The sequence below is a fragment of the Hyla sarda genome, chromosome 2 (genome assembly GCF_029499605.1).
Source record: "Hyla sarda isolate aHylSar1 chromosome 2, aHylSar1.hap1, whole genome shotgun sequence".
In the NCBI taxonomy this organism is placed as follows: Eukaryota; Metazoa; Chordata; class Amphibia; order Anura; family Hylidae; genus Hyla; species Hyla sarda.
This window is the reverse complement of record NC_079190.1, coordinates 348,506,898-348,523,763: the sequence shown is the minus strand read 5'-3', so window position 1 is coordinate 348,523,763 and position 16,866 is coordinate 348,506,898. Positions and strand designations below refer to the sequence as shown.

The following is a 16,866-nucleotide window of genomic DNA, read 5'->3' as shown; positions in this document are numbered from 1 at the left end:
ACTACGCTACTGTGCTGCCTGCCCTGACCTACTGCTATCCAGACAACGAGTTGCCTCATCCTTCCTGTGCCTCGCATCTCCTCAGCCGCCTGTCTGGTCAAGCCGTGCCAGGGGTAGCGACCTGGGTGTCGCCTGCAGCTGCAAGCCCATCCTGCTTTGCGGCGGGATCTGGTGAAGACCAGCGGCACCTTAGACTCCGCTCCCTGGTACGGTCCGAGTCATCTGCCACACAGGTCCAGCGGATTCACATACACCGGAGTTCCGGTCTTCAGAAAAGTGAGTGTTACATGACTGACGACAAATGTCATGAGATACAATATTTGCATGTTTACCCAATGTGCTAACATAAACTTACTTCTAAATCATAAGACTCACAATAAATACAGGAGCATGAGAACAATAAACACAATTAGATATCCAACCCCCAAATCGATGGTATATAAACCAGCAAGTGCATCCCAAGAATTAAACCATTCTGTGCTATCCTGTGCTCCTGTACTCAGCGCTTTCTATATCACACTCACACGGTAAGTATTGTTAATAAGCACTGCTTTATTTTTTATTTTATTTTTTAAGTACACATTATGTCCCCACAATTTAAAAAAAAAAAATTAAGGCATAAACTCTAAATTTTATTTTACAATGTTACTCTAAATTATATAAAAATATGCCAAAATATATTTTCTGTTAAACAATTTCCTTATGAGTAATTGACTGGTCAGGAACAATGTACATGTTCTTAAACAACCTGTTATGGAGACAGACGTCTTATAATTAGAGGAATATGATAGAGAACAGTGTTCTGTCTGTTATGGGCCATGACTATGTACTACAGATTTTGCTGAATTAGTTGTAATCCCTTAATGATGCAGCAATTGTTTACATTTGCATGTTAATTTTTTTCTCCCCACCTTTATAAATCCACAACTCTTTTAATTTTCCGTCAACAAACCCATTTAAGGGCTTGTTTTTGCAGAACTAATTTTACTTTGTATTGACATCATTCATTTTACCACAAAATGTACAGCAAAATAAAATATTTGTGGGGCAAAATTTGAGAGAAAAAAATGCCATTATGCAAATTTTAAGGGGATTTGTTTCTAAGCTGTGCACTTTACGGTTAAAATGACATGTTATCTATATTCTGTAGGGCCATACGCTTACAACAATACCCAATTTATATAGGTTTTTGTTTATTTTACTACGTTCAAAATTTTTTTATAGGCCATTATTACCTGCAATTTTTTAATTGCTTAGGGTGGGTTCACACCACGTTTTGTACTTACGGTTCCTGTATATGGCTGGGAGGAGGGGGCGGGGCTTAATTGCGGTGCCCACACTCAGCCGTATAGGGGACCCGTATTTAATGCATGTCTATGAGCCGACCGGAGTGAACCGCAGCCTCCGGTCGACTGCGTTTTAGGCCGTATGCGGTTTCCCGACCGTAGGCAAAAACGCGGTCGACCCACCCTTACACTGTTCAATGCTGTGCATAGTATTGGCCAGTGTTATCAGCGCTCTGCTTCTTTAGCCTGCCAAAAGCAATCTGGAGATTCAGAGAGAAGACTGGATTGCACAGAGGCAGGTAAGTACCCTTTGGACATCATGTTAGCTGAGTGGGACCCCGTAATTGCACTGTGGTGGTAAGCATTACCAAAGGACTGGCACCAGTATTTTACTGGCATTAGGTCTCGCAATCTACTTTAATCATGGAATCTAAAGAGTTAATAGCCTCGCCGCTGCAGGCTCTTAGTTGTGGCCCCAACAATTGCTGCATTTACTCTGTCATTTAATTTTTCTATGTGAATACAATCGAGAAAAATATGTTTTTCATTTTTTACTTATTACCCTCTATAATTTTTCTCTTATTACCTTTTAAAGGGATGACAATTTAAGGTTTAACAATTTTACTATTTATGTAATTTAACCCCTTAAGGACGCAGGACGTAAATGTACGTCCTGGTGAGGTGGTACTTAACGCACCAGGACGTACATTTACGTCCTAAGCATAACCGCGGGCATCGGAGCGATGCCCGTGTCATGCGCGGCTGATCCCGGCTGCTGATCGCAGCCAGGGACCCGCCGGCAATGGCCGACGCCCGCGATCTCGCGGGCGTCCGCCATTAACCCCTCAGGTGCCGGGATCAATACAGATCCCGGCATCTGCGGGAGTTCGCGATTAAAATGAACGATCGGATCGCCCGCAGCGCTGCTGCGGGGATCCGATCATTCATAACGCCGCACGGAGGTCCCCTCACCTTCCTCCGTGCGGCTCCCGGCGTCTCCTGCTCTGGTCTGTGATCGAGCAGACCAGAGCAGGAGATGACCGATAATACTGATCTGTTCTATGTCCTATACATAGAACAGATCAGTATTAGCAATCATGGTATTGCTATGAATAGTCCCCTATGGGGACTATTCAAGTGTAAAAAAAAATGTAAAAAAATGTAAAAGTAAAAGTAAAAAAAAAGTGAAAAATCCCCTCCCCCAATAAAAAAGTAAAACGTCCGTTTTTTCCTATTTTACCCCCAAAAAGCGTAAAAAACATTTTTTATAGACATATTTGGTATCGCCGCGTGCGTAAATGTCCGAACTATTAAAATAAAATGTTAATGATCCCGTACGGTGAACGGCGTGAACGAAAAAAAATTAAAAAAGTCCAAAATTCCTACTTTTTTAATACATTTTATTAAAAAAAAAATTATAAAAAATGTATTAAAAGTTTTTTATATACAAATGTGGTATCAAAAAAAAGCACAGATCATGGCGCAAAAAATGAGCCCCCATACTGCCGCTTATACGGAAAAATAAAAAAGTTATAGGTCATCAAAATAAAGGGATTATAAACGTACTAATTTGGTTAAAAAGTTTGTGATTTTTTTTAAGCGCAACAATAATAGAAAAGTATATAATAATGGGTATCATTTTAATCGTATTGACCCTCAGAATAAAGAACACATGTAATTTTTTCCATAAATTGTACGGCATGAAAACAAAACCTTCCAAAATTAGCAAAATTGCGTTTTTCGTTTTAATTTCCCCACAAAAATAGTGTTTTTTGGTTGCGCCATACATTTTATGATATAATGAGTGATGTCATTACAAAGGACAACTGGTCGCGCAAAAAACAAGCCCTCATACTAGTCTGTGGATGAAAATATAAAAGAGTTATGATTTTTAGAAGGCGAGGAGGAAAAAATGAAAACGTAAAAATTAAATTGTCTGAGTCCTTAAGGCCAAAATGGGCTGAGTCCTTAAGGGGTTAAGAACATGTTGGGGTTCATTTTACTTTGACAATGAACCTCTGTCTCCAGTGTTGCTGCTTTTATTAGTTTTTTTACAAATGTCATTTTTTCCAATAGCTTTTTAATGCTTCTCCATTGTCTTCCTGTTTTAGTAGCTTAACCACTTGGGGAGCACATAGCAACCAATCAGATCACTTCTTTCATTTTTTAACAAGGCCTTTGCAAAATGAAAGAAGTTATCGGACTGGTTGCTATAGGCATCTCAGCAACTTTTCCTCTGCATAGGTTTTGATAAATCTCCGCCATAGTGTCTGTACCTGTGTGTAATGGTGGTCTCGTAATTCTTCTGTGATTTTTGCCCCATTATTTAATTTTAACAGCATACAAAATGACTCAGGTCTCGGGTTTCCCCATTTTGCAGTGTCGAGACATGACATCACTAGTCAGCTGTGCAAAGAGAGCCTGTCCTGCTTCAATGGGTGGAGCGACCACCGGGTGGGAGACAGATATTTTGCAACAGCTGTAGGCACCCTGGTTAGAAAACACTGGTCTTTTAAATGGAATGCGGCTTATGATGACAACCTCTACAAAAAGTGACATAAGTAGACAATATACAAACATTATTTAAAAAAAAGTAATGTACGGTAGACTTTTTACTCATATTAATACAGTATATAGAAAAACTAACCACACAGTAAAAATATTTTAAAATAGAGATGAGTAAAATTTTCACAATCATTTTTATTTTTTCATTTCCAAAAATTAGCTTTGTCTTAAACCAATTTTCTGGAATTCACTTTGGGTGAATCTGTGCACGAGCAGGGCATAGATCCTTGCTCCTGTACATTGAATGGTGAGACCTATACTGTGAACCAGCAAATGTGTTGGGCCACCCAGAAGTAAATGGGGATGTTTAGAAGTAAATGCGTGCATTGCTATTTACTCATTTTGGTTGGGGCAGGCCCTCTGCACCAGGCCCAGGGTTTGCTTTGCTGCTCAGTGAGTGCACAGGAGCAGAGACTCCTTGCTGCTTGGCAGAAATTCCTGCTTTTGTATGTATTTTTCTTTTCATTGTCAACTATCTTTTTAATAATTATTAACACTTAACAGCACAGAAGAAACATGTCCAGGTAACATATAGAAGTAAATACAAAGTGCAAACTTCAGAAAATTAGAGCAAGACACATGTCATGTGGAGGTAATACAGTACGTCCAGAAAAACTCTTGCCAATAAAAACAATACAATAAAAATAGGGAAGGTGAGGGTAAAGAAGGGGGATGAGAGGGAAAGGGGAGAGTGAAGAGTAGAGGAAAGTCAAGTCCTTACAGGTTCAGAAATTGAGCCACATAAGCAGTGCTCACGAAGACTTATATTGTATCCAAAGCTTCCAAACATATAATAATTTGTCATGTGTGCCATTATGCCAGCTGACCAATTCTTTCAACCTATAAAGTTGATCGATCCACTGAATTTTTTAAGGGGCAAGAGGGGCAAAATACTAATGAGGGAGCCCAGAGTAAAACCAACTCAGGAGTAAGTGGTAAAGCGCGTCCAATATCAGATATATCAATCCGGAAATTTCCATCCAAAAGGTACGTATAACTGGGCACGTCCACCATATATGAAGGAACATGCCCCTCTCAGGGTGACAGAACAAACAAAGGTCAGATTGTGCAAAATCGTGATCAAATAGGGACACAAGCGTGCAATACCACCTAGTCAACAATTTATATGACTTCTCCTGAGTACTAACACACTGAAAAAAGCCATGTGAGTGTTCTGAGATAAATAGAGAATGTTCTTCCAAAAACATCATCCCTAGTCCAGATTCCCATTTCAGAAGGCAGTACAGCTTAGTGTATTTATGTGGAGAAATAGGTCTAGCATACATTTTAGAGAGAGGGCGTTTACGGAGGAATTGGAAAAGCTAGCAGAGTTTCCAACGAGCTCGTGCCCTGGGGAGTTAAATATTTTTTGAGAAATTAAGCACATGACAGCCGAACATCCTGAGCCTGAAAAGAACTACTCACAGGAAAGTCTCCAATACTGAGTCTATCATCTAGAGAAGAAAGGAAGTTTGGAGTGTAAGGTTCCTCAGGTGGAGGGGTCAATGGGGTGGGGGGGGGGGGGGGGGATGGGAGAAGAAGGCCTCCTTGAGAGAAAATGTTCCTTGGACCTGTAGAATGGCATGTGTGAAAGGAGCTAGGGCTGTTAAATTGGATGCAGCTGGCATCTATTGCCACAGCACAGAGGGGAGGAGAGAGGACAAGATCCCGATCTCCATAGCGATATGAAGAGGCAGATTTTTAGGTTGAGTGGCAGTAAGGCAAGCCAATGCCACCAATAAGAGGCTCCATATTAAAGGGGTACTTCAGGCAAAATTATTTTATCCCCTATACAAAGGATAGGGGATAAGATGTCTGATCGCGGGGGGCCCGCTGCTGAGACCCCCAGCGATCTCCCTGCAGCACCCGCATTCTATGCGGGTGCTGAATCTCCAGTTTCGGAAACCTCCAGGTTTCCGGGACTGGGGACGTGACGTCACGCCACGCCCCCTCCATTCATGTCTATGGGAGGGGGTGTGATGGCCGTCACACCCCCTCCCATAGACAATAATGGAGGGGGCGTTTCTGAAACTAGAGATGCAGTCCCCGCAAAGAATGTGGGTGCTGCAGGGAGATCGGGGGGGGGGGGGTCTCAGCAGCAGGCCCCCCGCAATCAGATAAAATAATTTTGCCCGGGATACCCCTTTAAGTTTCCAAGCAGTTAAGAGCACACCCGCCATCTCTCTTGGGGAGAGTAAGTAGCTTATAGGCCAAATGAGGGGACGGTGTTGCCACAAGAAGCTTGTGAAAATTCTCCTCACCATCTTAAAGAAGGAATTAGTGATACGAATAGGGATGCACTGAATAAAGTACCAAAATTCAGGGATGTATGTAAGCCTTTACGTAATGTTTCCTGCCTATTCACAACATAAGTGCAAGGACAGGTTATTCAGATGAGTTTTATTTTTCTGTAATAATGGGGAACTATTGAGTGGGATCAGTCGGTAAATGAGGTGTTAGTGTAGAGGCACATTTTTTGTACTAAGCAATAGGCAATCCGTATGAATTTTCCATTGTACCCTATGGGCCTTTTGTCAGATGGTGGGGGCTTACACTTACTAGTACAAGCATATAGCCAAACCCTAATACAGTGTTTCCAGAGCAGGGTGCCTCCAGGTGTTGCAAAACTACAACTCCCAGCATGCCTGGACAGCCTTTGGCTGTCCAGGCATGCTGGGAGTTGTAGTTTTGCAACATCTGGAGGCACCCTGGTTGGGAAACACTGCCCTAATAGAAACAATGGCCGATTTGTAATGAATGGTCCCTAAACAAATTTCCATAGGTTTGCTTAGTTAAAGGGGCACTCTGGTGAAAACACTGGGGTCAAAATGGAAAGAACTACAAAACTTTATTTGTAGTATACAGCAGCTGATAAGTATTGAAAGGCTAATGATTTTAAATAGAAGTAATTTACAAATCTCTTTAACTTTCTGACACCAGTTGATTTGAAAATATTTATTTCCACTTTGAGTATATTTTGTGCTAAATATAAATAATATACCTTTATTTTTTATTTTTTTTTTACAGACCAACCATGACTTTCTTGAAGAAATCACTTTTCCTTGTACTATTCCTTGGATTAGTTTCACTGTCCATCTGTGAAGAAAAGTAAGTAGTTTTTCACATAAAATTAGGACTTCTCAGTAGTATTCACCATAATTTCATGACTGGTGGGGATCTGATGGCTGGGACCCCCACCTATCCTAGAAATGAAGAGATGGCAATGCTGCTTTAGTGCTGTGGCTCCTTTGTTTTTTTTGCTCAGCAGTACTCTCGGACATTCTCTAAGCAGGGAACTGCATCCAGGCCCTATTTAAATGAAAGATGATGTGATGGTATTTTCTCATTATATGGAAGTAGGAATAACTCTTTAAGGGTAACCTATTTGTAGTCTGCTTGCCCTAAATGATAAACAGATCTCTCTCTATTCGGAAATACTAAGATATCTCTCTGTCAAGCCACTGGGTACTGTCTTAAAGGGGTACTACCGTGGAAAACTTTTTTTTTTAATCAACTGGTGCCAGAAAGTTAAACAGATTTGTAAATCACTTCTATTAAAAAAATCTTAATCCTTCCAGTACTTTTTAGGGGCTGTATAATAAAGAGAAATCCAAAAAAAGAAATGCATTTCCTCGGATGTCATGACCACAGTGCTCTCTGCTGACCTCTGCTGTCCATTTTAGAAACTGTCCAGAGCAGGAGAAAATCCCCATAGCAAACATATGCTGCTCTGGACAGTTCCTAAAATGGACAGCAGAGGTCAGCAGAGAGCACTGTGATCATGACAGTAGAGGAAATGCATTTCTTTTTGGATTTCTCTTTAGTATACAGCCCCTAAAAAGTACTGGAAGGATTACGATTTTTTTATAGAAGTGATATACAAATCTGTTTATCTTTCTGGCACCAGTTGATTTTAACCCCTTAAGGACGCAGGTAATTTTCACCTTAAGGACGCAGCCCTCTGACCACCGTCAGCATTAATAACTCTAAGATGCTTTTACCGATTATTCTGATTCTGAGATTGTTTTTTCGTGACATATTCTACTTTACATAGTTACATATAGTTACATAGTTAGTACGGTCTAAAAAAGACATATGTCCATCAAGTTCAACCAGGGAATTAAGGGGTAGGGGTGTGGCGCGATATTGGGGAAGGGATGGGATTTTATATTTCTTCATAAGCATTAATGTTATTTTGTTCCAGGAATGTATCTAATCCTGTTTTAAAGCTGTTAATTGTTCCTGCTGTGACCAGTTCCTGAGGTAGACCGTTCCATAAATTCACAGTCCTCACGGTAAAGAAGGCGTGTCGCCCCTTTAGACTAAACTTTTTCTTCTCCAGATGGAGGGAGTGCCCCCTTGTCCTTTGGGGGGGTTTAACCTGGAACAGTTTTTCTCCATATTTTTTGTATGGGCCATTAATATACTTATATACGTTTATCATATCCCCCCTTAAACGTCTCTTCTCAAGACTAAACAATTGTAACTCCTTTAATCGCTCCTCATAGCTAAGATGTTCCATGCCCCATATTAGTTTAGTCGCGAATCTCTGCACCTTTTCCAGCTCTGCAGTGTCCCTTTTATGTACAGGCGACCAAAACTGAACAGCATATTCCAGGTGAGGCCGTACCAATGCTTTATAAAGGGGGAGTATTATGTCCCTGTCCCTTGAGTCCATGCCTCTTTTGATACATGACAATATCATGCCGGCTTTGGAAGCAGCAGCCTGACATTGCATGCTATTCTGTAGTCTGTGATCTACAAGTACACCCAGATCCTTCTCTACCAGTGACTCTGCCAGTTTAATCCCCCCTAAGACATACGATGCATGCAGGTTATTAGTACCCAGATGTATAACTTTACATTTATCCACATTGAACCTCATTTGCCAAGTGGATGCCCAGACACTTAGTCTATCCAAGTCATCCTGTAACTTATGCACATCCTCTATAGACTGTACCGTGATACAAAGCTTGGTGTCATCTGCAAAGATAGAAACAGAGCTGTTAATACCATCCTCTATATCATTGATAAATAAACAACAGCGGTCCCAGTACAGAACCTTGGGGTACACCACTAATAACCGGGGACCAATCAGAGTACGAATCATTGACCACCACTCTCTGGGTATGATCCATGAGCCAGTGTTCAATCCAGTTACAAACTAAAGTTTCCAAACACAAAGACCTTAACTTACCTGTCAGACGTCTATGAGGGACAGTATCAAATGCTTTAGCAAAATCCAGAAACACTATATCCACAGCCATTCCTCTGTCAAGGCTTCTACTCACCTCTTCATAAAAGCAAATTAGATTGGTTTGACAACTTCTATCCTTAGTAAACCCATGCTGGCTATCACTTATAATACTATTATCCCCTATGTATTCCTGTATGTAATCCCTTATAAGTCCTTCAAACAATTTACCCACAATGCACGTTAAACTTACCGGTCTATAGTTTCCTGGGGAAGACCTAGAGCCCTTTTTGAAGATTGGCACCACATTCGCCTTGCGCCAGTCCCTTGGCACTATACCAGACACCAGAGAATCTCTAAATATCATGAACAAGGGTACAGATATTACTGAACTTACCTCTCTAAGAACTCTTGGGTGTAGTCCATCCGGTCCTGGGGATTTGCTTACATTTATATCACTTAACTTACCTTGTACCATCTCTACATTAAGCCAGTTCAGTACATTACATGATGTGTTACCAGCACTGACCTGTCCAATGTCAGCTCCTTCTTCCTTAGTATATACAGAACTAAAGAACCCATTCAGTAGCTCCGCCTTCTCTTGATCGCCCGTGACAACCTCCCCATTAGCATTATTAAGGGGTCCTACATGCTCTGTCCTTGTTTTTTTTGCATTTATATATCAAAAAAAATATTTAGGATTAGTTTTGCTTTCTTTGGCCACCTGTCTCTCGTTTTGAACTTTTGCTGTTTTTTGCTACTTTATGTTAGTGGTAAATTTTCGTTGTTACTTGTATTCTTTTTTGGTGAAAAATCCCCAAATTTCATGAAAATTTAGCATTTTTCTAACTTTGAAACTCTCTGCTTGTAAGGAAAATTGATATTCCAAATAAATTTTATATTGATTCACAAATACCATATGTCTACTTTATGTTGGCATCATAAAATGACATTTTTACTTTTTGAAAAAATTAGAGGGCTTCAAAGTATAGCAGCAATTTTTAAAATTTTCATGAAAATTGCAATATCAGGAGTGACAGATGTTACAGAACTACAACTCCCAGCATGCCTGGGCAGTCTAGGCATGCTGAGAGTTGCAGTAATAGTAATAGTGGTCTCCAAACTGTGACCCTCCAGATGTTGCAAAACTACAACTCCCAGCATGCCCAGACAGCCAAAGGCTGTCTGGGCATGCTGGGAGTTGCAGTTTGGCAACCATTAGAAGGGCAGCAGTAAAGATCACTTTACTGCCCCCTTCCTTCCCCCCCTCCCCCCCCCCCACCGTCGCTTCCCTACCTGCGCTGTGATCTCCGCTGATGCCACCGATGATCGCCGGTCCCCACGCATCTTCTCCTCCAGGTACCGGCCTCCATCTTCTCCCCCCATTCTGCCCGACATCCAGGGGTGGGCAGAGCGGGGGGTTTCCATGGCAACCCCCTGTCGTGCGCTGCCATTGGTCAGAATTCAATTCTGACCAATGGGAGGGGATAGGAGGAGATCGCAGCACTGCAACCTCGCTCCTATCCCTCAGGATGATCGGGGCTGCTCCGATCATCCCTATTTTCCGGCCGAACGAGTCACCAGAGACCCGATCATCCCCGAATAGCAGAAAATCGTATTTCTGAATTGACATGCGATTTTCTGCGATCGCCGACATGGGGGGGAGGGGGCTCAGGACCCCCCTTGGCGATGTGCCAGGATGCCTGATGAATGATTTCAGCAGGCATCCCGGAATTCCCACGGGCATCTGCATACGCCCCACGTCCTTAAGGACTCGGGATGCAGGGCGTATGCATTCGCCCCACGTCCTGAACAGGTTACAAAACAAGTTTTCCACGGGAGTACCCCTTTAATGACTCAGAGTCCAATTTCCAGCCAAAGTTACAACTGTTATTTCTCTGAAATGGTGCAGCCACTTAGAGTGAATCGTAGATCATTGTGATAAGGGAGCTTGTTAGAGTTTCATGCTACCTGGGGTTTGAGCAGTATGATGTTAGTGATAGTTTCCCTTTAACAACCAGCCTGGGAATTGAACTTACTGAACATGATTACTTGTAGGTCTGTTTCTGGATATTAGGAACAAAATTCTGACATGTATTAACCTGGGATTACATAGCAGTATTTAATTACATGCATGTCAATGTGTCACTGTAAAATTGTGGCATTACCATGACTGCGACCAAAATGTTCTTTGAGAAACAAACTTCATACCACCTGTCAGGTCCAAGGCCTGATTATGGAATCATACATGTGTATTATAATTGTATTTGTGTATAATGTATAATCTGAGACATGGGTGAGGGTTCATTCAGAATGTGTACAGTGGTCCCTCAAGTTACAATATTAATTGGTTCCGGGATGACCATTGTATGTTGAAACCAGTGTATGTTGAGACCATAACTCTATGGAAACCTGGTAATTGGTTCTGAAGCCACCAAAATGTCATCCAAAAACAGGAAAAAGTGAGGATTAAACAAAAATAAGTAGATAACTAATGCAGATAAAGCAAGTCCTTACATATGAAAATAAGAAAGAGCTGCTGGGAGTCTGTGTACTTCTTCAGGGTCCTATACAGTTACACAATGTCCCAAAAAAAGGAAATGGAGCCACCCTTACTTGGTGTCCAAAGGAGCAGCTAACTGTGGCGCAGGTAAAGAGTAGTACAGAACATGTAATACCTCCCTGTACTGTAGGGAGGCGCTACCAGACAGGAATACAGTGCTTACTCTTCAATAATACAGATGTTTACCCAGTGAATGCACATTCTAATTGACATGTTTCGCAGATCTGGACTGTCTGTAGCATTGTATGTTGAGTCTGGTTTCAAGTTACAATGGTCCAGAAAAGACCATTGTGTGTTGAAACTATTGTATGTTGAGGCCATTGTAAGTCGAGGGATCACTGTATTTGTTATTGTGTATTCCAGTATTATTGGGGGTCTGTCTATCTCTGTTATACCTCCTTTGAAGTCAGGCACTCTGGCCATCATAAAATAAACTAAGATAAGGGATTGGGGGGGGGGGGGGAATGGAGTTCTCCCTCCAGAAAAACCACTATAAAACTGTGCAGCCTGTGGCAAAAGCTAACAAGACATCCTAAGCTAAAGCCGGACTCTGACTTACAAGGACTACTATACCATTATGCTGTAAGGACTTTCTTTTTGTTTTCTGAACTTGTCTAGCTGAACTCTTTTATATATTTCTGTACCTGTATGTCATTTGTTTATTTTATACGTAGCACTGTGATACCTTTTTTTCAGATTAAATGTTTAGTTAATCAGCTTTGGTCTTTGATCTCTAAATATAGGAGCTCACCTTTCTGAAGGAAGCTCTGGTGAAACATGTTTATCAATGGGTTAATTTGGTGACTTGCTGGGACTAGTAGTGGCTACCCAGAGGTCTGGTAGCTTTAAGCCTTGCACCATCACACTCTCTCTAGCGTCTTGGCTGGACCGATAGGGTGTGATTGTGACACCACCACAGAAAATAAGACCGTTTGAAACAAACAAATTACATTCAGGTTATATGTATATCGACTTAATGTCAAGAAGGGATGTCGACACATACCTCAGTATACGGTCAACAGGTCCATTGAGTGTAATGGCCAAAACGTAGTCGACTACTGACTACATTCAGGTTATTTATCACACATATGTTTACAAAGCACGGTCTGCTGCGGTTTTAGTCCTACTAAAAAAAGGAATTATGTGCAGGATATGGCCAAGAAATAGTCACTTGGGGGAAATGCATCAAAATCTTTACAGAGTAAATGAGGAGCTGTTGCCCATGGGAACCAATCAGATTGTGGCTTTAATTTTGAAAAATAAAAGAAGCAATCTATTTGGTTGCTATGAGCAACTGCTTCATTTTTCCACTGCAAAGTTGAATGTTTGGACCATTAAACTCCATGGACCCCAGACCGTACTGTGGTATATATAGGCATCCCTTTTTGACAGGATGTTAGTGTATACCCTGACTCATGATATGAAAAGCCTCTTATTCTTATACCCATAGGGAAACATTGTTTTGATACAACTGTAGTACCATTGCAATTAGCCATGTAGACACATTTTAATTGTATAGAGTAAACCAAAGTCCAGCTCACCTAGTGAATGGATCCGTACTCAGCCAGGTATGTAGCAGGAAGCATACAAACAAACAGGGATAATCTAGCACTTTCCAAAACTATGTTCAGCTTTGCTTTATTGTTTATAACAGATATGCACTAAATCACGTGTCAGACAGGGCCAGTTCTGCCTATAGGCAAAATAGGCAGCTGTCTAGAGCGTCCTCTTGATGGGGCACCGTTCTGCCCACAGCAAGAAAGTTAGTAGTCATCCAGCATCTGAAGCACCCACTTATTCAAAGCACCCACATCCCCCCCCCCCCAGTACCATAATAATATGGATATCAGCCTGCTGGAGGAGTGCAGAGCCACCTCGGAGGCAGGCAGGTGGGTCAGGTCCATCCAGCATCCTGAAATCGTGTGCACCTTCACAAGGAGGACGTTGTTACAGTGTGTTGCTCCAGTAGTAATTGTCGCGCTCCTGGATGTAGGCTGTCACGAAGCTGTAAGTGGATCCTCCACCTATGTGGTAGATGACTCGGACCGTATCAGGGAGCGGAGTCTAAAGTGCCGCTGGTTTTCACCAGAGCCCGCCGCAAGGCAGGATGGGCTTGCTGCGGTAGGCGACACCCAGGTTGCAACCCCCGACACGGCTCCACCACACAGGTAACTGGGCAAGGCGTGGTACCGTAGGATGAAGCTGTAGCATAGTCAAACGCAGTAGAAGGTCTAGGCAGGAGGCAAAGGTTCGTAGTCAAAAAATGTAGAAGGAAGGTCTGCATACACGGTAATGGCAAAACAGGCAATGGGAATGCTTTCTCTCAGGCAAATGGCACTGAAGATCCGGCAGAGAAGTGTGGAAGGTGCAGGGACATATAGAGTAGTGTCAGGTGTTACACATAATTATGATCGTACTGGCCCTTTAAATTTCACGCGGGGACATGCACGCCGGAGCTGAGACACAGTGGAGGAGGTGGCAGAGGAGTGTGGTAAGTGACGGGCCAGGATTCGCATGCAGGTGTCCCGCGATGCAAATCCCAGCCCCGACAGGAGCAGGGAATATGCGCTCGTGGCCAACATGTGCGGCCGGAGCACAAGCAGTAACAGTAAGGAGATTACATGAGGAGGAGGTTAGTTACAGTGTTTCACCCTAGTAGTAAGGTGGGGCATGTCAAAGGGCAGAGCCAATGTGCAGCGTCAAGGGGCGGCAAAATTAGCTTTTGTCTAGGGTGGCAAAAATCCAGCTCGCCTAGTGATAAATTTTTAGCACATGTACCTTTTAATCACTGATGTCATACCTTTCTCACCTGCCAGAAATAAATAAATCAAATATGTGGGGTGTCATATTTGAAAAATGGGGCAAGGTCAAAATAGGTTACATCCTTAAAGGGGTACTCCAGTGGAGTAACAATTTTTTTCTAATCAACCAGTGCTAGAAAGTTAAACAGATTTGTAAATTACTTCTATATAAAAATCTTAATCCTTCCAGTACTTATCAGCTGCTGTATGCTGCATAGTTAGTTGAATAGTTATTTTCTGTCTGACCACAGTGCTTTCTGCACACACCTCTGTCCATGTCAGGAACTGTCCAGAGCAGGAGAGGTTTGCTATGGGGATTTGTTCCTGCTCTGGACACTTCCTGACATGGACAGAGGTGTCACCCGGAGCACTGTGGTCAGACAGAAAAGAACTTTACAACTTCCTCTGTAGCATACAGCAGCTGATAAGACCTGGAAGGATTAAGATTTTTAAATAGAAGAAATTTACAAATCTATTTAACTTTCTGCACCAGTTTATTTAAAAAAATAAATAATTTCCACCGTAGAACCTAAAAGCTCCACACAAATACCCAAATGAGAGGTGGATATAACAGACATTAATAAACTAAGGCAATGCTGTCAAAAGACAGTGTACAAAAACCCACTTTTTTTTACTCTCATTATATAACAAAAAATGAAACGTAACCTTTATTTGTTACAATTAATAAATCGGAATGAAAACCAAAAATGTTCAAAACCCAACACTACTACACTAAGGTATGTTCACATTTACGGTCGCTATACCAGTGTACAGAACGCATCAGAAATAACCTGGGCACACCTGCAGTGTGCGCTCAGGAGTTAGTGGTGTATGGTGCTGTTATTAGAAAACTTTACAGAGCCCCCCCTAACATGTTACGTCACCAAAGTGACTTCCTCAGAGGTTATGGGGCAATGAGGATGTCCCTTAGGTGACCAAACATGTTGGGGGGGGGGGGGGACTCTGTAAAATGTTGAAATAACGGCACTACATACTAATTCCAGGGCGCACACTGCAGGTGTGCCAAGTTATTTCTTATGTATACTGTATGCTGGCATAGCAACCATAGATTTTAATATCTTAGTGCAGTATTGTTGGGTTTTTAACCTTTTTGGTTTTGGCTTAGATTTATTAATGGTTACAAATAAAGGTTACATTACATTTTTTGTTTTCTAGTGAGAGTAAAAAGTGGATTTTTTTACTCTGTCTTTTGACAGACTTGCCATATACTTGGTCTGACATTACGCGATCAGGAGTCAAAATGCGCAAAAGTCCCTAGTTTGCACATATCCTTTTGCCAGAGCATCATGATGGATACTCTAAAAGGAATTCATTTTAGAGCCTTAAAGGGGTTCTCCCATGGAAAACTTTTCTTTTTTAGATCAACTGGTGCCAGAAAGTTAAAAAGATTTGTAAATTACTTTTGTAAATTACTTTTGTTTTTCTTTTTGGATTTCTCTTATGTCAGGGCCACAATGCTCTCTGCTGACTTCTGCTGTCCATTTTAGGAACTGTCCAGAGAAGGAGAAAATCCCCATAGAAAACATATGCTGCTCTGGACAATTCCTAAAATGGACATCAGAGGTCAGCAGAGAGCACTTAATAGTAAACAAACATCCAATTTCCTGTTGAATATAGCCCAAAAACTGTGTGAGAACAAGGCCTTACTTCCACTTGAATTTGTCACTGGTTGGCACCAGATTAGGGACCTCTGTATGTCCCAACAGAACCATACAGGAGAAGAAAATAAATCCCATTGATTGACAATATGAGAACAATTAGTTACATTTTTATCAAATATATATATATATATATATATATATATATATATATATATAATTCACACATATATATTGTCTTCTTACCTAGGAAAAGAGTGGAAGAAGAAGAGAAAAGAGATAGTAGTGAGGAGGAAGAAGAGGAGAAAAGAGATGATAGTGAAGAGGAAGAAGTGGAGAAACGAGACGATAGTGAGGAAGAAGAAGAAGAGGAGAAAAGAGATGATCATGAGGAAGAAGACGAAGACGAAGAAAATGAGGGAGATGAAGAGGAGAGAGGTTTGCTGGACCCTATAACCGGTTTGGTTGGAGGTCTTCTTGGTTAATAAAATGTAATATTTGATCTCTAAGAACAGTTACTATTAGTTGTGCTAGATCTATATTAAAGCATATTAAACTGATATAATGGTCTGTCTTTTTACATATGCTCAATATGCCATGTCTATGTGTTATGTATAATATATATCTATATCCAGTATGATTGCATAAAAAAGGTTTTCAGTATTAAAGAAGTCTTAGGACATGGGGATATTTATCATTGCCTTTTTTTTTTTTTCATGTATATCTGGCACATGAAATGTTACTCGTGTGCCAAAGCAATTTTTTTGCCACTCTTGGCTGCAAGCAAAATGCTACAAACAATATTACAAAAGTCAATTTTGCAACTGCGACTTTTTGT

General features: G+C 41.4%; 1 protein-coding gene across 1 annotated transcript; it reads left to right on the top strand.

The window, feature by feature from the left end:
• Window positions 1-485: 485 nt before the first annotated feature.
• LOC130356553 (raniseptin-2-like) lies at window positions 486-16,579 on the top strand. Its single transcript, XM_056558240.1, has 3 exons — window positions 486-527; window positions 6,879-6,959; window positions 16,279-16,579. Exons 2-3 carry the CDS (start codon window positions 6,886-6,888, stop codon window positions 16,511-16,513), a joined length of 309 nt encoding a protein of 102 aa, XP_056414215.1. The 5' UTR covers window positions 486-527; window positions 6,879-6,885; the 3' UTR covers window positions 16,514-16,579.
• The last annotated feature ends 287 nt before the right edge of the window (window positions 16,580-16,866 follow it).

Coding starts and splice junctions, on each gene's coding strand:
- LOC130356553 (XM_056558240.1), top strand. CDS start 6,886: ATGACTTTCTTGAAGAAATCACTTTTCCTTGTACTATTCCTTGGATTA. Junction 6,960..16,278: donor CTGTCCATCTGTGAAGAAAA/GTAAGTAGTTTT, acceptor CTTCTTACCTAG/GAAAAGAGTGGAAGAAGAAG.